General features: G+C 41.0%; 1 protein-coding gene across 2 annotated transcripts in view; it reads left to right on the forward strand.

Annotated features, from left to right (window-relative positions):
- The first annotated feature begins 1,329 nt into the window (after positions 1-1,329).
- The window catches only part of sema3d (sema domain, immunoglobulin domain (Ig), short basic domain, secreted, (semaphorin) 3D), a 29,725-nt gene continuing 10,421 nt past the window's right edge, over positions 1,330-20,633 (forward strand). Inside the window, exons 1-10 of one of the 2 annotated variants that reach the window (XM_069163081.1) lie at positions 1,330-1,660; positions 8,738-9,004; positions 12,514-12,674; positions 14,934-14,996; positions 15,136-15,255; positions 15,356-15,449; positions 15,911-16,039; positions 18,176-18,312; positions 20,139-20,253; positions 20,475-20,544. In XM_069163081.1, coding sequence (XP_069019182.1) covers positions 8,797-9,004; positions 12,514-12,674; positions 14,934-14,996; positions 15,136-15,255; positions 15,356-15,449; positions 15,911-16,039; positions 18,176-18,312; positions 20,139-20,253; positions 20,475-20,544 — 1,097 coding nt within the window. In that variant the 5' untranslated portion in view covers positions 1,330-1,660; positions 8,738-8,796. Of the gene's footprint in view, positions 1,661-8,104; positions 9,005-12,513; positions 12,675-14,933; positions 14,997-15,135; positions 15,256-15,355; positions 15,450-15,910; positions 16,040-18,175; positions 18,313-20,138; positions 20,254-20,474; positions 20,545-20,633 lie in introns of those variants that run through there. The other variant, XM_069163082.1, reaches the window with a different exon arrangement.

The following is a 20,633-nucleotide window of genomic DNA, read 5'->3' on the forward strand; positions in this document are numbered from 1 at the left end:
TCATCACTAATGGTTTTGTTCTGTGTGTGTTTGGGTGTGTGCGTGCATGCTCGTGTGAGTGTGCGAGTTATCCTGAGGAAGTGCACACCCTGACACAAAACCTTCCAACAGGGAGGGAGGATACTGTTTTAACTGGTTAGCCTCTAACCTAATCCTGGGACCCAGTTACATCTGCTGAAGATACACACCCAGAGTGCAATAACAAGCATATTCCATCTCACTTTATGAGCAGGACACACTGCAACTGTCTTTTCTGGGCCCAACATCACAGCTCTGATCTTGAATGAATGTGACCTCTGTGTGTTCTTGGTTCTGACCCTTCCTCTAAAAGAAGTGTGTGTGTGTGTGTGTGTGTGTGTGTGTGTGTGGTGGGGGGTGGGGGGGGGGGGGGGTTGGACTAGCTCCTGACTGTGTGTACATCAAGGAGAGAGACAAAGAAATCCCAAATTAACTTAAAATCAACTCCGCCATTCATTGCACACCCCTGTCTATATAAGACACCCCTCCCTGCAGCATCTGCCGCCTGAACCAACATTCAGCTGTTGGTTCTTTACACTTAACAGTGCTTCAGGGAAACCCAGAGGAACATATATCAGGTTTACAAAGATGATCAGCACAGGCTTTGAGTGGACACACATGCCTACATATCCCAAATTTAACAAGCAGATACAGGATTATCCCAGGGGCGTGTGGCACATTTCCATTATCAACTACGTATGAGTTACTCCCATGTAAAAGAAAATAAGACACGGACGACTCTTCATCTCTCCACCATGTAATATTCTTATTTTTTTGTCAATGATACTCGCCTCACTGTGTCGTATGAGTTATATTAAATTTTTGGTCAAATTTCTTGCAAAACACGCTTTATAAAGAGTTATAGTTTAATAACCATTTACCTTTGCTTTTCAGATCAATTATCAGCCAACAATTACTGTAGACTTGCAACTTTTGAGTTGCCTGGTTGTGAAATTATTTCCATTGTAAACAAAGTTTAAACAACAAATACAACTTAAGACTTCATGAATGTTTTTTTTTTTTTTTTTTTTTTTGTATATCCTGAATACATAGCCTTTAAAATATTCATGATCCTAATACCCTAATAGGCCTAATTATCATCTATTTGTCTTGTACTTAAACAATGATACAAAATTATATTTAGAGAGAGGTTTTTTTTTTCTTTGTTAAAAATTGAAGATGTGCAGTGACCACTGGGAACTCAATCCTGGCTGGCAGCGGTACAGATGCTGAGGGCCCCTCCCCTCAAGCATCGGCAGAACTGGGAGTTTGCCGTCTGTCTTGCTCGGGGCGATCTGCCACAGAATATCCAGCCATCTAAAACACACACACACACACACGCACACACACGCACAAACACTTACAGACACTCACACATACACAGTGCACCAAGAGTTCAAGAGCGCTAGTTTCCGTTTAACCAACATTAAGCGGAGAGGAAATATCTGGGGGAAGAATTTAGTTTATCCATTCACTTTTCTTTTTGGTTGGGACGAGGTTGTGCCAGTGTCATACTTTTGGTTGCTTTTTTTTTTTTTTTGTGTGTACGTGGGAGAACTTTGAGTGAAGAACAGAGACGCTGCTGTCCACACTTTTGGCATGTGTTGCACGTGAGAGGAGACGACGTTGAGTGCTCGAGCAGGTGAGATGAAGCGCGCATTAACGCTAATGAACAGTTTATTCTGAGTGGCGTGTCAGGCACACCGCTAAGTGTCTTTCTGTTGCTGTGTACCGAGTTTAATTAATGTGGTCAGTCATTCTTTCCCGATTTACTTAATTGCCCTTTCTGTCCGTCTGATCGTCAGCTATTTGGATGTTTTCAACTTCTATACAATTCCGCAGACCAGCTTAACAAAATCATTCTCAAAAACGTTTTTTTTTTTTTTTTCCCCCCCCACTTTGTGTCTGCAAAATGTCAACTTTACTTCAAGCTTAGCATCATAAAACGTTTGAAATGGTTTTGAAAAGATTATGAGCCTCAGTTGAAGGAGAATTTGAGAAACCCATATGGGGAAAATAATCCCTCTCTGCCACAGAATTGTAAAAAAAAAAAAAAAAAAAATCACCTTTCTTAGTCCATGCTGTTCACTAGACAGTGGTGATGTGTTGAAGCAGTTATACTAGGTCTTTTATGTAGGCTATTTAATTCTATTCAAACTCCAGCCACAAATTAATGCATTAATATTTTATTTTATACCACTGATAGATCTTTGGAGGTACACATATATACTGTAGGCTACTTAGTTATATTACAAGTTGGTTGAGGCAGAATACCAAATGTGTTTTGGTTGGACAGTGTTTGAGGAGGCTGGCGAGTGTGGGTGCTCTAAACACTCCCAAATTGAATGTGACAATAGGTGCACTTAAGCAAAATACTTTAAACCGAACCAAAAAAAAACAAAAAAAATATCAGTGCTGATGTACAGTAGGTTAGGTTAGGTAGGTTAGGTAGTTACTTTATTAATCCCTGAGGGGATTTGTTTTTTTTTAAATTTTAGTACATTAAAGATGTTGCAGTGAATACTTGCTGTAGTTATGGAGCTCACTGTGTGTGTGTGTGTGTGTGTGTGTGTGTGTGTGTGTGTGTGTGTGTGTGAGAGTGTGTGTCAAACAGTCTCAATGGCCGACTCTTCACTTGCTGCGCTTCTAAAGGTTTATTTAACTCCCTACAAGGAGCTCTTGGTTGGGGGTAGGGGGTGGGTAGGTGTTGTGAGAGACAGGAAAAAAAAAAAAAAAAAAAAAAAAAAACTGGTGAAGGGAGGCAGTGAGAGGGAGAGCTTGCAGTTGTGTGGTTATTGATTTCTCTGGCAGTGTTTCAAGACTTTCCATGAGCATGACTGAGGTAAATAAAAGATATCTGCTACGGGCCACAGAAAGACAACTTTGAAAATCTTGTCTGATTTTCTCCTTTAAACACTGTCCAAGTGTTGCGTCACTGAGACGGTGCCAGGCATATTTAATACAGACTGCTGTGTACACAGGGAGCCACAGCACTCGGCTCCGGGATGAGTCAGGCTAAAGACTACCGGTAAAATCTGGAAGCATGGAGAGGGACCTTGCTGGTGTAATTGAGAAAGTGGATTTGAAAATCAGTTATTATGTGAGACTCGATGAGGGCTTTCATAGGGTGTGTTCCATTGTTCCCTCATTGAATTAATTCAAACCCATGTTAACCCTGAGCTTCCTGTGTGCTTTAATTCACTCCTTTTCTGCATGGCATGTTTGGACTGATCTAATGCTTCCCCTAAAAAACATTCAGCTGTGTTTTGAATGGCATAAAGCACCCATTCCTGTGCTGTGTGACAATATCATGCAGTTCACATTGAGGCTTTTTCCTGGACCGTGATGAAAACGAACAAGTGAGAAAACACTTTCTCAAAACTCAACAGGTTTTGGGTAGAAAGTGTTATTAAAACATACTTGTGGCCACGCCGCTACACTAGCCTTGCCTAATATGGCCATGTTTCCAGAATCCCTCAGTGCCGACAGACAAAGCAACTAGGGCACCTTCACTGCAGTGATGATGTTGGTGTGTTTGGAGAGTCTACAACGGCTAGGTGCCAATGACTTGCAGACAGACAGCCCGGCTAGGTTTTCCCGGCCCGCAGCTCTGTGTATCCTTAGTCTGTAAAAGAACTGTGCTGGAGATGGTGTGGAGATAAAAAAAAAAACCCTGCATAACAAAAGACTTACCAGCACTGAGAAAGAACAACAGAGGAGCATCTCAAATTTGTGGAAGAAAAGTAATGCTCTTGAGAAGAGTTGTTGCACAGCATGCATGGGTGTACCTGTGTCCTCAGGCCGTCAGTAGAGAGCACTTATAACTGCCAGTCATTGTTTTCATGCCCTATTGCTCCCCATCTGCCTACCTCAGGACGGTATTAGCTTACACATATGTTCAAACATGCAGACGCTCATCCACATTTAGAGTTGCACGCCCAGGTCATGTCCTGCTCAGCGTGTGTAAAGTTACTTGTTTTGTTGTCAATTATCAACAAACCTACCAGCATGTTTATCTGTTTGTCACTGTCTCAGTTACATGGCTCATTCACTGCTTTAAAATAGTTTCCACTTTATGTTTTTCCGTTTCCATTTGCTCCATTGAAAAGTTAAAACCACAGACCGTGTATCACTTCCCACACCCTCTCTCCCACTTTTCCATTAACCCTTGTGTGTGACAGCAGACACGAGCTGGCACTGGCCCAGTTGCATCTGGTCTGCCATTGATGCAAACTAAAGGATTAATCCGCAACATTAACCATAAAGTGAGTCTTTAATAAAGGGTGCAGCAGCATTATTGTCTGGCTCTGGTGTTTTTGGTTACCATATCAGCAGTTTCCCAAAGTATTCTCTTACCAGTGTTTTGAGATAACAGCTTAGGGACAGACAAAATGTGGACGGACAGGACCTCAGGGTTGGAATTTTATCCATCTCCTTTGGTTTTCCCCACAGACAAACTCTTCACTTCCAAAACGGAAGGAATTCCACTGGAATGTCCTCTCGTCGGAGCATTACCTCTCAAAGATTTCATGCAGAGTGGTTTCAAGCTACGTGTAATTGTTATGTGATGTTTGTTATTTTTCATGTGCTGCTTTGAATGTGTTTATGTGGTTAGAAATATGGCCTGAATGATGCCCTTACATAAACTCTTTGATTGTAGCAGTGGAACTAGCTGTCTCCTGTTGTTTTGTTGTGTGAGAGAGGCAGTCTGTAATCAGACATTTGATGATTTATAGGATTTATTAGCAGGTAAATGGCTACAGGAAATACAGACTTTCCTACTGGCAAGGGATCAAATATGCTCCCTGTGCTGGTATTAGATATCCTTACCTAACATGTTTTGTACTATGCATTAATTCATTACGTTGGGCTAATTTACTGCAGAGTTTTCAACTTCAAAGCCCATCTCTGTCTTCATCACCATGTTTGGATGATTCAATTTTGTGCGTAAGGGGATATTCTAGCAATTTATTTTGCATTCAATTTTTAGAGCGATATGTAATTTCCCAAGAGATACGCATGCTGTGCTGGTAGATACTGTGTTTCACTCAGATAAGGCGGGGTAATGTTTGCCGGTTAAAGTCTAAAATGAATCACAGCTTGCAGCCTTGATTTACTCAATGACCTGAGTCAACAAATTCTAGAAAAAAAATTAGCAAATTCTACGATTAAAGTTGCCAAAAAGCTTTACTATAATAGCAAATATGTTGGGGTTTTTGATCTCAGTCCAGAATAATCTTAGGATCACATGTTTCATATTTACTTGTTCTCCATCAACAGTTAATTCCCAGCATACAGCTAAACACAGTGAGCTCTGCACCAAATGCGTGTGGTGTTAACATTGTTTAGCTAAGGTGGTTTAGACAGGAGTTAGAGGACAGAGATTTTAGACCCGTCAGATCAATTTTATTAACAGTCTTTGGATTTGATTTGTTTCTGAAGTCTTTGAGTTGGCTGTTCAATAAATATAATAAATGACTGTCTCTAAAATTATATGATATATAATAATGTCAAGACATAAAGACTAAGAGTGGTGCTTGTCCGTATTGGAAAAATGTTGTGTTTCCTTTTTTACAACCATCTATAATCGGAGTTATAGCTAACATCTCAACTTTAAAAGTTAATGCTCCTTGTACATGCTTTATAGTTTGTGTGTAGTGAAAATACAAAAAGTGTAGCCCAGTGGCGGTCCTGTATTTTGCCTGTGAGACATGAACTCACACAGACTCACGAGGGAGTTACATGCTTGCTTAAATGCAAAGCTAAAAAAAGATGATTGACTCTTGCCAAGAAAAACAACTAATGTCTTGAGAGCAAGAAACAATTACCTATGTTGTTCTGCCAGGTCAATGCCTGTGGTCAGGGAATACAGACAAATAGCTGTGTTAATGCACTCTGTCCTGTGGAGATGGAGGGGTTTGATAATAGTGTACTCTACTGGGCACCTGGGTGTTGCTAAATGCCTCATTAGGGGTGGTCTCTATGCAAGAATGCCCATGGCCAGAGCACTTCTTCACCATCTGCTCCTTTCTCATGACTGCTGGCAACTTTTACTGAGAATATTGAGTCTTCAGTGAAGCTGCTTTATAAAGCTAAGGTACTTTACATTTCTTATATAGTATGTCCGCGTCTAGATTCTCCCTTGTTAATTAGTTTATGTTTCATGGCACGTATACTCTCCATGATTTTTGAATAGTCATTAAAAAATGAAAACTCCAATAGAGCTGACAGTCCATGTGCAGTTTAACAAGCTTTGTCTAGCTTTGTCACCAGACGAAGTAGGTTTGATGTTAGACATGCAGAGCGAACAACAGCCCTTGTTTTAAAGATGATAGGTAAAGACTTGCTTCTAATCAGCTTTGTTCTGTGTGTGTGTGTGCATCGAATACCGAATAGTATTTTTGTTTGAAGTGCCCATCATTAATACAACGTACAGCCATTGATTTTGAGTCCAAACTGGAAAAGCCATTATATCTGAGGCGGAGACACTTAAAAAATGCTATATGTCGGTGTGAGATCAAACTCAGCAGCACTTGGCTGCTGGTTTTAAATCTGTCACCATTGCTATCATGATTGTTTCCCATCACCCCCTCACCGTGTGCCGGCCACGCTGCCAAAGACAACAGGGACTCTAGCAGCCAGGAAACAGGGGTGTTGGCTTAACCCACATGGCACAAGCTGTCTGTTTCTCCTCTTTCTCACCTCTCACTCGCTCTTTTTCTTCCTCTCTCTTTTTTCAGCTCTGTTAGTCACGCTTTCCAATGTATTGACCGACTGGTGGCGCACACTGTCCCATCCTCATTCTGCTACAGTGCGTGTCCTATTGTCATCTTCTCTCAACAGATGGAGAGTTTTTAATGCTCCTCTGCTAACACTTGTGCTTCCTCCTTTGTTTGAGGGGCATTCTTCCAGAGGGGTGCTACGCAAGCCTGTACTGCTGAGAGATGTGGGCACTCAAGCCGTGAAGAGAGATACATTACTCAAACGCTTCTCACTTGGGTGAAATCATGTGTCTGCTCCCCTGAAGATACTGTAGGCAGGATAAGCCCCACCATCAGCTCTATCAATAGTGCACACAACGTGCAAAGATTGCATGGATTTAAACCTTTTCCCTTTTCTCACTCTCTTTGCTGACTGCCCATCCATCGCAGATAGCTCCATATCTGTATTTCTAACCCTGAAGGTGTGACGGTGCCTCAATTCGTCATCTTAAATAAACAGCAGTCTGTTTATCAAGGTCTAATCCTCTTCGGCGTAAAGCTACGGGACACTTGGATGGGTGCCCTGATTATCCACAATGGACTCAGGTTTTAAACACCAGATGACAACACTGGACAGAGAAAATAAATGAAGTGAAATGAGTTGTGGTTTTACAGCTTAAGTCTATCACCCAGCGTACCATTTCACATTTTACAGTCCCAAATTGTAATTAAGTCTTCTCTTGTCTACATGTCCAATCCTTCCATGTGGAAGCTGCATGCTTAGCTTCAGTATCTGAGATATGCGAGTGCGTGTGTGTGTGTGGTACATCTACATCTGATCTATTAATTTAGCTTGACATTGTTTACGTTGTCACTTGACAGGTTGATGTGTGTTATCTGAGATGGGGGTGGAAGGGAAGTAATGAGGGTCCCAATAAGGTCTGAGAGGGAGACATTCTTTTGATGCATTCATTAATTTCTTCATCAGTTGCCTGGTTAATTAGTAGCTTCATGACTTAATGGAATTTGCAGGAATGCATGTTGGAAAACACAAGTGACACTCAGTTGGGATTTTGAGGGTTGATGCACTGTTGACATAAATACTGTAATTAAGGTAAAACATATCATGAATTCAAATTAAAAACCTGGTATGAAGCTTGCATTTTCTTGAGGGTTAATATGCATGTAACTGTGCTGCAGTCTTTACATTTTCAGCTGCCTGCTCTTCACAACATGCTGAACACATGCTGCTAATTTTAAACCACGAAATTGATTTAAAAGCACAACTTGTGTCAATCTTAGTTGGATCTTTGTCAAGTTAAAATGACTTGGATTCAAACTTCACACTTGCCTGTATACAAAGTTTCTGCTGACAGTAAAGAAAACGTTTCTGCTACAATCAAGTCACGCTGTCCAATGTTCAGTCAGGACACAGTGCTCAAGTTCTCTTTGTCGATTGAAGATAAAAAAGCCAGTGTTCCCATGAGGGTTTTCTCGTGCAGCTCATCTTCCAGAGTGTGATATAATGTCTGTGCTACAGGCCTCCATAATTCATAGTGAAGTCTTGAACAGGACTTGGGCTATTTTTCACAGGGGATAAAAGAGGAAGTGACAGGGTCATCTGCAAATGCTGAAACTATTGGCAAGTATCATTTAGGCAACAAATTAAATGAGTTATCCATGTTAAAAGGGAATGGAGGAGAAAGAGAAACTGAAAGAGGCATGTGAGGCTGTAAGATAGTTGAATGCGACTTGTTTTGTGAGTCTGACCTTTGTTTTGGGCAAACAGATTTAAAGGCGACACAAAAGGAAAGCCGGTGACAGGCAACAGCTGAGGTAGGATGGGCAACGGATAGAGACATGCCTGTAGGGCTCCATGGTGAAACAGCTCAATAGTCTCAACAGAAATGTGTGTACATATCCTCTGTGAAGTTCGATGAGACTGCACACACCCTCATGCACACACACACACACACACACTTATGAATGCTCCTCCCTAGCTTGACTCTTTGCACCAGTCTCCCTCCAGGGTTGCAGAAAAGAACGGAGTGAAAGCAGAACGAGACTACTCCACACCATGAAGAAAGAGGACTCTAGTAATCCGGGTCTGAATGAAGTTGGGGCTCTGCTCTGCTTGTCTGGCAGTAATTATGGTGGCAAGGGGAAGAGGGTGACGGCACTATCCCATCTAGGCGTCCCATTAGTTGGACTGATTTTGCTGGCCACCCTCCCTTTTGGAGAAAGCATCAAACAGAGCGTCCCCAGGGTCAAACTCAGCCACAAAGGTAAGAAATGAAATATTTGTATTCTTATTTTATTGTTATTACAGATTTAAATCTAATTTTATACTGTCATTTTGTTTTGTGTCCAGGGCAGTCGGAGCAAAATAAAGCTTGTTTAATCTGTGGTCAAATGTTGGCTCACATCTTTGATGCCCTTGATTTTTAGTTTTTTTTCTTCATTTACTTTTTTATATTAGTGTGTCTTTCAGTTTGCATCTTGTAAGGCCATGCATGTCAAGTTTTGTCTATCTCGCTGTAACATTTTATCCCCAGTTGTCTTGTTTTTCTTATGACTTTGTGCGGAATCAAAAGAGAGTTTAGCATAGTCAGTTGCATTATTAAAGTAAATTGTCTTTGAAACTTCACTGTAAAGTGGGGTGAAAGATTTAAGACTCACTTACTGATCCATTTGCCCATTTCATAATTCCCTGTTTGTCACGTTTGTTATATTCTGGTCACTATTTGTGAAAAATGAAGACAATTTCTTAATCCTCTCATCACATAACTCTTTATTACATTGATTACCTTATATTTTGAACATTTATGACGATTCATGAAAGTTTCCCTTTTGATCAAATAGTATTTTTACAGTTCATTGTCCCTTGCAAAAACTCCATTATATGATGATGCTCCAGGTCCAAAGGAGACTGTCGTTAAAGCTTCTGTATCTGGTCCCAGCAGTGTGTACTGTCTCTGTGTTAAGTTTTGCATCAACTGAGTGTGTTTGCTTTGCGCCACCAGAGGAAAGCTAAATTATTGCACCCCTTAGAAGCCATTCTAAGCTCCAGTGCAAACTGTGCTTCAAAGTCTCTGTCCCTCATGCTACGTATCAGCCACAAGAAAACACACAGATGAACTTCAGTGTTTCTCCATAAAAGTGAATCCCCACTGTGACCTAAATGTAAACTCACTCTGACTTCAACCTCCAAAAGCTCTCTTTTGGTGAGGTTTTCCAAAACCCAGTATGGCTGGAAATAGATACACATGTATGTCCTGAGTGTCCAACATAAATACATGCAAGTAGCTGCAGGGATAATGATTGCTAGGGACAGTGTTTACTCAGCAGTTAGGCTAGTATTTAGCTCTACAGTTTGTCTCATTTTATGTTTGTTCCAAACTAGCCAGTCGATAAAATAAAGCAATTCATTTTATGATTTCCCTTTAATGGAGCCATATACTCTATCTGAGACAACTCTTTTTGATAATATGTTAGGGTGTCTCTTGGCTGTAGCTACAAGCACGGCTGGCCAAATTGCACTGTTCATTCAAGAGAATGCCCATTATGACTATAAAGTGAACAACAACAGTAAAACATGTCCATGTTTGGCTCGCTCAGTCTGAATGAATGAGGCAAAGAAGAATCCATCAAAAGCCAAAACTCAACCCAGTGCACACATCATGCACACGTGTTGTCATCATGTCATCAGTGCACCGTGTTCAAAAGCAACACTACCCAGCAGAGATCACTCTTCAAACATCACATCACATCACATCACCCTCCCCTGAGAATGAACAGCTTCAGTGAGTGAAGGGTGAAATGATCAAAGTAAAATCATCCCTGATTGAGTGAACATTTCCAAAACAACTGCCCTCATCTGCAAACACATGAACTTTCTACAGAAAAACACTTTTTGAAGCGCAAGGTCCATTCAGATTCACAAATTAACCAATGTGGCTTTAAGTCAGTGAAAAGTCAAATCAACTGGTTGCGATGTTGATAGATTCAACTGTTTAAGTGTGCTGATCAGAGAGATTGTCATTATGCCTTTATTCCTGATGTATGACCACATGCATCCTATCCCATAGCCTGTATTACTCAAAAGATATTTACAGTTAGTTAGATACAATGAATCATCTTTTCTTTCTCTCAGGAGTAGTGAATCAAACCACATTTCACTGAACCAGACGTGGCTGTTGTTGAGTTTATCTTCATTAGCTTCTGATAAAATTTACTGCGTGACCTAACATTTGATACTGGCTGTCCTGTTACTCTGTACACTGTGAAACCATGGAAAGAACATACTACACTGCATATTAATGGCAGACTGAGACATAAAAACAACAGCCTCATTTCAGATGGTCAGAATGCAGAGTACAGGAAGTCTCTACTTCTAACAAGTATTGCTTAAATTCTTGTCTTGTCACATATGGCAGATTCATGATAAAACACTAATTGTTGCTGATCTACAACTCTAAACATCATCCAACCACAGGTCTATCAGCATAGCTTAAATCCACTGGCTTTAAAATCGCCTGATGATGTCGTGCCCAAATATATATGAGAGTACACCTGAGTCCCAGCCAAGGAGCCAATCAAGAGCTATTGAGGGTGCTGAGGGCTCTCCTCTTTGGAGAAAGGGTTAGAGCCCTACGCTAAGCAGCAACAGCTAAACAGACTGTTTCAATGGGCTCACAGTGCTGCGTGTTTACAGAACTGATTACCGTTAGCCCTTGGCTAGCGGGCCTAATCTCCCTGTGAGGTTTAGTCTGCTGGGGGCATGATGTGTGTGTAGGAGTGAGAGACATCACCATGTGGGGGTTCTCTGTGTGTGAGCTTGTGTATAAGAGGAGGTATTAAGCAGGACTGCATGGTGTGGAGGGGTCCCAGAAGTTCAAATATTGAAGGTTGGTAACCTTTCCAATCCTTAACACCAAGAGGGTAATCACAATGTCAATCCTTTCAGAGTGAGTCCCACAGGACTGAGCCGGTGTTTATTCAAGGCATGTTGCTATACTGGCACGCTGAAAAGACCCTGGTGATAGACGAGATTTCCTCAGATCAAGGAGATCAAGGACACAACACTGAGCTGAGAATGTAGCCAGTATTCAGCTCCCAGAAAATCTTCTTGAATATGGATCTTGGAAGGAGGGAGTCCAAGATCGACCAATGGAAACAACCTATTGACTATATTTTGTTACCACTATAAATATATACACAAGTCAACAGCAAACTATACCGTCATGTCATAGATGAGCAACAGGTATTCCACCAGCTCCAGTCATGATGTAATCACATATTGGTCTTGGCATATGCTTCAACCACAGCTCATGTTCATGATGATGTCCAGTCATCTGCAAAATGAGGTCTCATTGGGGAAGTACTGTTAGAGAGAGACAGTTTTAGAAAAAACAAATCCCTCGTCCGCTTTTAAACAGAGAGATAGCTTCAGGGATAATGATGTACCTATGAAAATACCCGGATAAAGATATTTTATATTTCTGTCCAAGTCTTGGCTACTGTACGTCTACTCTTATCAACATGTGTAGCTAAGGTGTTGAATGACAGAGGATTAGGGAAATTCAGTCAGGCGAAGACATATTTATCTCTACAAGATGCAACCTATTGCTTGTCTTTAGGATTAAACTGGTTAAATGGAGCCTGACAGAAATATGTTTTACAGCGTACTGTAATTTGATGCTAGATGGTGCATTTTTAGATGTAAGATAAGAGCTTACATGGTAGGCCACTGCAGAGATTTGTTAATCTCTTTGTTTGTCTTTCTCTGTTCCAGAGCTGCTGCAGGCTGGCAGTGTATCTCTGTTTTTAGGCCCCTCCAATGGCCTTCACTCCCACTCTCTACTGTTGGATGAGGAGAGAGGTCGTCTTCTGTTGGGAGCCAGGGATCACATCTACCTGCTCGACGCTGACAATCTGGCCAAAGGCTCCAGAAAGGTGCGCTGAAGATAGGACCATATAAATTATATTTAGAAGGCTGCAGAATGACACAAACTCAGATTTCAAGTCAGAAAGACTAGTGCAAAAAATAAACAGCTCCTCTTGGGTTTGTATCTGCTCAGGCCATTCGGTATAAACACTTCAATGTGTTTACAGCAGCCCTTTAAGAGTCCCTGTACCTTTTGATGAAGAGATAGTGTTGGAAGAAATTCAAGTTTGAGTCCTCCATACACGCTAACTGACCTAATCCCCTGACTTGCAAATGCTCGCACACTTAGAGTCACTTGAGACGTCCTAACCTCGGTTATATGCTGTGAGTGGCCCGTTACGGAGCACACAGTCATTTAGCTTCAGCTCATGACACTTATACCAGTCTTTCCATTAAATGGGGTGATGTAACATATTTTTTTCCATTACTATGTTGCTGAAATGCACTCAGCCACATATTGTTTTAGAGAAGCGCTCGACTTTCCGTCAACAGCAATGTAAAGCTGTCTGTCTGGTGAGGTCAGGGTCGTCTTGTTGGAGGGCACATGCACACACACTCACACTTAACTGCATAGACATTTGCGGAGTATACACGCTCATCATTACACATTTACGCAAACACACAAATGCATTTGGATGGATGCCATATGTTGAGGTTTGTGGATGTGAGTGTGTGTTTATGCAGCTGAGGTTGATCCGCAAGTGGGAAGACAGTGTGTTTATTTGATCTTTATCTGGTTGTTTTAACTCTTAGTCTTGCTCTTAAAGTGTTGCCTTTCTGTTGCCTCTCGGGTCATCGATACAGATGCCAAGGAGATATGAACTAAAAGTGTAACTCTGTGACCCCTCTGGGACAAGCCCAGACAGTGAATATGATCTACACATGCAAACCTGCTGTTTATCAGTTAATGAAAAAGCATACCTGGAGTCGGACACTGAGGCACTAAAACAGATGTGTGTAGTATGATGCTCACAAGAGTTCCAGGTGTTTCTACCTTGAGCTGCAGGAGATAGAGCTGCTGTGTTGTAAACTGTTTAGCCCGGTATTTAAAAAGCCCCACATGCTACGGTAAAACCAGGTCTCATCATTTCAAATTGTGCATTATGAAACCCCATTAAGACCTCACACGGGCACACTGTGCTTAGTCAACACATCACATTGTAACATGGTTTTTCTTTATGAATTCCTCGGCCATGAATAAGTTTGGCGATAGCTCTCCTTGGTGGGGTTTAGAGGAGGTAACACACTAAGCACATAAGCCTGTTATAACACATGTATGAACATTGGGAGGTACACTGAAGGAACACGGGACAGTATACTCTCAGTATATCTCTCGTACCAGGGCCCTTAAGTGTTTTATTGTCAAACTAACATCAGTTATTTGGATACCGATAGAAATGAAGAGCCTATTTTATTTAATTAATAATTTAATTTATACTTTTGGCACTTTGTAATAAAATAACTCTGAAAAATGCAAAGATCAAAGGAAAGTAAAACTCAAAATGGAAAACTAAATAAAAGCATCGAAATGCAAAAGAAAAGGGAAATTATAAAATAGGCAAATAATGTCTTTAAAAGCAATTTAACTACAATAAAAAACAAACTCGCCTGGAGCCACTGGAAAACAAAGTAGTCCCAGTGCATGCCGCATAACTGCAAAATCCATGGTTTGATTCTGTCTGGGGACCGTTGTTGCATGTCATAGCTGAATATTGACTATCCACTGTGTGCAGGCTAGAAAAAGCCGCTGTCAGGCAGTTCGTCCAGAGACAAGGGGTCTAGTCTTGTCCTTAGCCTCAAAGAGCCACTAAAAAGGCTTCTGAAGAATCTTAGGTTGCACTTAGGCTCATATCAGGTTGGGGGGGGGGGGGGGGGTCAGGACTAGTCAGTATACCTTTCAAGAAGATACATAAAATCCTATATTCTACTCTACAAGGCTCAAGTAGCCAGCCAGAGCAGCTAAAACAGGAGTATTTTGCAATCTCATTTTAGATTTGGTCTGTTGTGGCTGCAGCTTTCTGAACCCATTGCAGCTTGAACACATTTCTTTTTTGATAAACGGAGCACTGCAAATCACAGTGTCCATAACAGTTTCCAAGTTCTTCATTGATTAAAATTAGAAAGCTCTAATCTTAAAAAATTGAATTCGTATATTATTAAAATGGGAATATTACTATAATAGGAATGGTTAATTCTGAAGTTGAAGGCTCACATTGTGGCTACATTATAGGATGTGGCATGTTTCTAATTTATTTATCTGTCATTAGATTCACTGGCCTGCTCCGAGGGACAGAGTGGAAATGTGTCAACTGGCTGGCAAAAATACAAATGTAAGTGTTTCTAAAGAAAGTCATTTTCATTATGGGTTTCTTTAAATTCTGTCGGCACACCATGTACGTTCTCATATACACTATAGCTGTTAAGTCAAGGCTTCTATTAAAGTTAATCCTCGTTCTTTTTTTGTCCCAGTTGGAATGTGCTAACTTTATCAGAGTCCTCCACAATTACAACCGAACACATGTCTACACCTGTGGGACCGGAGCCTTCCACCCCACCTGTGCTTTCATTGACATCACTGGCCACAGAGAGGTAAAGAAGACATGAGGGAATCTCAGCAGGGAACATTTTGACAGGAGTTCATGAATAGGCTTAAATATGTTCAAAATGATCTCTTTCTTCTGTCTTTCAGGATGGTGTGTTCCAGCTGCTGTCCAATACGGTGGAGTCTGGCAGGTTAAAATGTCCCTTTGATCCCTTGCAGCCATTCACCTCAGTTCTCACAGGTAAGATGATATGGGTAAGATTACACTGCGCTTCTGCATTTCTCTATCTGCCTTATCTCGTGAGCTAGAATTTTATTGCTGCCTCGTGCCATTTTTTTCAGGAAGAATTGTTTGTCTGCACTCAGTTGTTCACCTAAATTGGTAATAATGTGTTTCATTCTCACAATTTTGGACAAGACAGAAACCAGCTGACATTTCTTAGACAACTTTGTTGCTGACTATTTCTCTGCCAAGTGAAATTACTTAGCAGATAAATATAAAGTGATTATGAGCCTCTCTTTCATTTGTTGCTTTTTAGGCTGTTAATGAAGTGGTTAAAATGAATAATTAAGTAAACTGCCAGATTTGTTTTCAGGATTGTGAAAAAAAGATCTTCACTTGACTTTTAATGTGCAAAACAACACAATATACTATGTGCTGATTTCTAATTCATATCGTGCCTGTCTCTGTAATTGGTCCAGATCAATACCTATATGTGGGCACATCCTCAGACTTCCTGGGCAAAGACACAACGTTCACACGCTCCCTGGGCCCTCCACCTGACCAGCACTACATACGCACAGACATCTCCGAAGACTACTGGATCAATGGTACACACATGCTTGCACATATCCACATTAACACGCTGAGGGCACTCAAAACTTGTTATTGCTTATTCACAAAGCTTCCAGCCTCTCCGCTGATACAAAGAGCCTCTCTGTGCCTTCGGGATGGTTATTGGCATTCCAGAGGGGAAGGAAACAGCCCACTTATTCATTTCGCTGGAACTTTTATATGAATGCCATAGCTGAACAGGGACCACACCTACAGGGGATTTTACAGTGTGCCACAAAGTTTACAGTTTTAGTCACTACATAGCCACACACATGCACGACCAAGTGCATGAGCATGCACGGAGCCTTCTCTGCACGCATCTCCAGAGTGTTTTACAGCCACTGATGGGTTGTCGTGTGTCAGCATTGGTCTCCAGGATCTAAATCCTTACACATGGTCTCCACATTTCACAACTATGCGGTCGGAGATGTTGGGAGGAATTATGTCTCTCTCTCTCTCTCTCTCTCTCTCTCTCTCTCGGTGGGCGTAAACAGTGAGCGGTTTTTTTTTTTTTTTTGTGTGTGCAGGGCAGGCAGAGAGAAAGAGCAGCCCATTTCTTTCAGCGTCTCTGTCCCTGTGAGCCTGTGGAACATCTTTGCAGTGCTGCATGACAATGACCTTCTGTCGAGTGTTAGCAGTCGTACATTAAGCTGTTCCAGTTGGGGAATCACCCTCTGCTGGTTAGCTTGGCTTGTAGGGATTGAGCTAATGTTGATGTAATGTCAATGCAACTTTTACGCTTTTGGACTTGTTCCCCTCTGAATTATGACACTGACGGCAACATGCTGTTGCTAGTTTCCTTTCCCATCACTGCTAGTTTCCTACATCAGCTTATTGCTAATTATTTTTTTATCAGTTGTTATAATTAATTCACATCACAACAGAAATCTCAAAACTAGTAGCAATGTTCGTAAAATCTATTTGCACTTCATTACATCTCAGGGGCAAATATTGCACTATTTATGTATTTATTATTTATTTGATAGCTGCATATAGTAACATTTTGCAGATTGTTGAAGAATACAAACATAGGATCAGTATAATATATTGTTATTTGTTAAACTTCAGTACATTTACCATTTTACTTTTAAAACTGCCATCATCAAAATCTGTAGAAATGTAGAATTATCACCCAAATCTGCAGATGTATAGTGTTTTTAGTGTTTGTCGACATTGAAATTGCAATTTTACTATTGTGGTTTAGTTGACTGGTTTGTTTAAAAGTTGGTTCATGTTTCCTGGATGTATTTATATTTGCGAACATGCTCAACTTATAAACTGCTAATATGTCACTGAGTGTGTTTACATGTGCTTTAGTATCCTGGTTATGTGTTGCATATGTAAACATATCATTGTTTTGACAAACCTGGATAGGCTACATGGAGTGTGCCGACAAATCAGGACACTTTTGCAAGTAAACTCTTTGAACACCTTGAAACTTAGAACACAGGTTCTAGTTTTCTGAACATTATCTGCTGGTAAAAAACAAAGTGGCTGAAATGTAAGAAATCAAGGTACCACTGTGTCAGATGATCACGATAGTAGTATTGTTATGTTCGTGTATACAGAGATAATAATAACACAGTTTCTTGTTTTCTATGTAAAAGCCATATCCTGAACATGATAAAAAAAACAAAAACAGGATAAGACAACAACAGGATACAAATATGCATGTAAACACACTCAGTGTTGTGTTAACAGGTTGCACTGCCACCAAGAGGCCAAAAGAAACAAAGAGTAGAGCTTTAAGTCGTGTTTTGAAATCAGGACTTGTGCCTGTGATGCAGAAGGCGTTTCAGCTGCGAAAGGATCTCTATACCACTCTGCTGCATAATAGATACTGCCAGACAAGCTGAAAATCATATAAAAGTAAACAAAACTGCTTTTAAAGGAATCTAAATTCCCTTGCAATCACTGCTTTTAAGATTTATGTGCAGCCCAGCTGAGCTGTAGCTTAGTAAATAGAAGCAGTAATACATCATGAGACCTTTCTGTAGCTACAGAAGTAGACTGTAAATAAGCACACGCTAAGTGAGGTGCTGATGCTACTCCAACACCACAGTTCATGGCAAAGCCATTAACAGCTTCTTTTAACGCTCTTTCCCTTTCTCTTTTCTGCTCTGTGTCTTCAGAGGCCAGGTTTATATCTGCTCATCCCATTGCAGACACCTATAATCCGGACGATGATAAGATATACTTTTTCTTCCGCGAGGTGTCGTGGGAGGGCAACGACAAGAGCATCCTCTCCCGAGTGGCTCGCGTGTGCAAGGTGAGATATTACAGAAGTGTGGAAAGTGGGAGGTGTACAGAGGCGCAAAGGGGAGGATGTAAGAAATAGTTTGGGGAGAAGGAAGGTAAGGAAAAAAACAATAATACTATATACCCAGGCAGTAATTAAAGAAATGGTGCCTGGGAGATTACATTAAAGTAGGTAGGACATAATGGGATGAACAGTAAGACTCGCAGTATGTGAGGGAGTTACAACTCCTGCAGTGATCTGATCAGATAACGATCTTTGTGTTGGCTGCTATAGAAGTGTTTTGTGTCCCCCAGGAGGAAGCCTTCTCAAAACATCCTTCTTTTGTAGTCATCACAGTCTGTCAGGGGCAGTAAATCATGGACCCAGCTCTTCTATACGCTGCCGAGAGGCTATTCACAGTTTTACTGCCTACATTGTCACTGAGATCGATGTCGTTGAAAGATTTGTGCGTTGTATCATTGTCATCATTTTTTGCCTCAGAGGAGATGCATGTGAGCTCGACTAAAATCGTGATAAATAATATTTTGTCACAGTGCCAATCAAATCTGAGGCACATTTTTGGCTTTGAGGAGTTTTAATTTGCATGTCACCGATGCCATATATTACATGACAGATGTGGTCGTCCAATGAGACGTTCGGCTTCTACTAAACATGCATACCTAAACTGCATAATTTAAGCAATTATTTTCCTGTGGTCAGTTAGTAGATGCTGCAGTCCTTTGTTGCTCATACTTCAGCGGCCGTTAAGTTTCCATTTGACAGCATGTCAAAACAACTGTAAAGTTAAACGGGCACTGCATAGCTGACTGGGGACAGAAGCGGGACAGAAGCAGGACAGATTCATGATCAGGGACCTTCTGTATACCACACAGTGTGCCATTCGTCATACCAAATGGAACTAGTCGATACAGCAGTTTTCTAGCATTCGGAGATCTATTGCTACATTCTTAGAGAAAAGCTTTCAGCGTATTTATGACTTGGGAGTAAGCTGTAAGGCAGACTGGAAGGAGATTCCTCTGGATTACAGCCCTCTTCTTTTTCTTTCTCTCCCTCTGCCATCTCTCTCTCCTGTGCTTTGTATTTTTCCTTCACTTTCATTATCGGTGAGTATGTTTTTCCCTCCATGTAAAAAGAATGAGGGCACTTCACATCAATCCTCTTTGAAGATTATAGCCATTGTGAAACATCCTCATTATAAGTGCTTACATTTTTTTTCGTCTCTTAAACACAAGTGTGTTTTTGTGTGTGTTGAACCAGAACAGTCTTTTCTATGCCACTCACTACTTCGGCTAAGTTTAACAAGGGGGTTTTCTTAAGTTTTCCATGCATTACAAAGATATATACTTGAACGCTCTTACCATAGCTCAGTCACAGGTCGCAATTTAAAACAGTAATTCATATGCTAAGCTAAAACCTGCATTATTAATCAGCAGCCCCACTTGATTTTAGTTCTCTCTTCCAACATGCTGCACTTCCACTTGTTTCTTTTCTTCTTTTATGAGGTTCCCTCTTCTCTGTGTTTTTCCCCTCATTCCTTTCCCTTTTCAATTATTCCCAACTGTAATTATATCAACAAGAAGGTCTCCTTTGTGCTAGTTCAACAAGCAGAGAGGCAAGTGGTTCACCTGTTTATTTTCCTAATTAGCGAAGGGAATCTGAGTCAGGCTGTGATGCTGTGTGTTGTCTTTCCATGTGTGAGTCCATTGGATAGATTGCAGTTGGACTGTGGTGAAGCACAAATTCAATATTTTTTATTGCGGTTGTCTTATGCCCATGTTGGACAGCTACACTTTGCTGACTATGGTTTCGTTACAGAGTATGTGGTTGTGTTTCAGAATGACGTGGGTGGGCTGAGGAGTCTGACCAATAAATGGACAACCTTCCTCAAAGCCAGGCTTGTGTGTTCTATCCCCGGGCCGGACGGTGTGGACACACACTTTGATGAGCTCCGTAAGTGATTGTGAGATCAAAGAGTGAAAATCTAGGCCAACAAACTGTTTTTTGTCTTCTAGAAACGTCTTTCTGCAACCACAAAAAAAAACAAAAGTGACAGCATAAGCCAGTTATTATACACAAAAATGACAATGGAGATGCAAGCTAGATCTTTTCTATGCAGGTAATAATAATTAAAAAAAAAATAAAACAGAAATTGTTTCTGCTCTTTTTTGTAGAGGACATCTTTCTGCTCCCTACACGAGATGACAAAAACCCCACAGTGTATGCAGTCTTCACAACCTCCAGGTAAGCTCTTCATCCCACCATCGTCAACACCACCTGTGTTCTCCTTTTTTTTCCCCTCGCCTCAACCTGCTACATTGTTTTCACTTTCC

The sequence above is a fragment of the Embiotoca jacksoni genome, unplaced genomic scaffold, assembly GCF_022577435.1.
Source record: "Embiotoca jacksoni isolate LCO1_2020_lvr unplaced genomic scaffold, fEmbJac1.0.p SCAF_3, whole genome shotgun sequence".
NCBI lineage: Eukaryota > Metazoa > Chordata > Actinopteri > Embiotocidae > Embiotoca > Embiotoca jacksoni.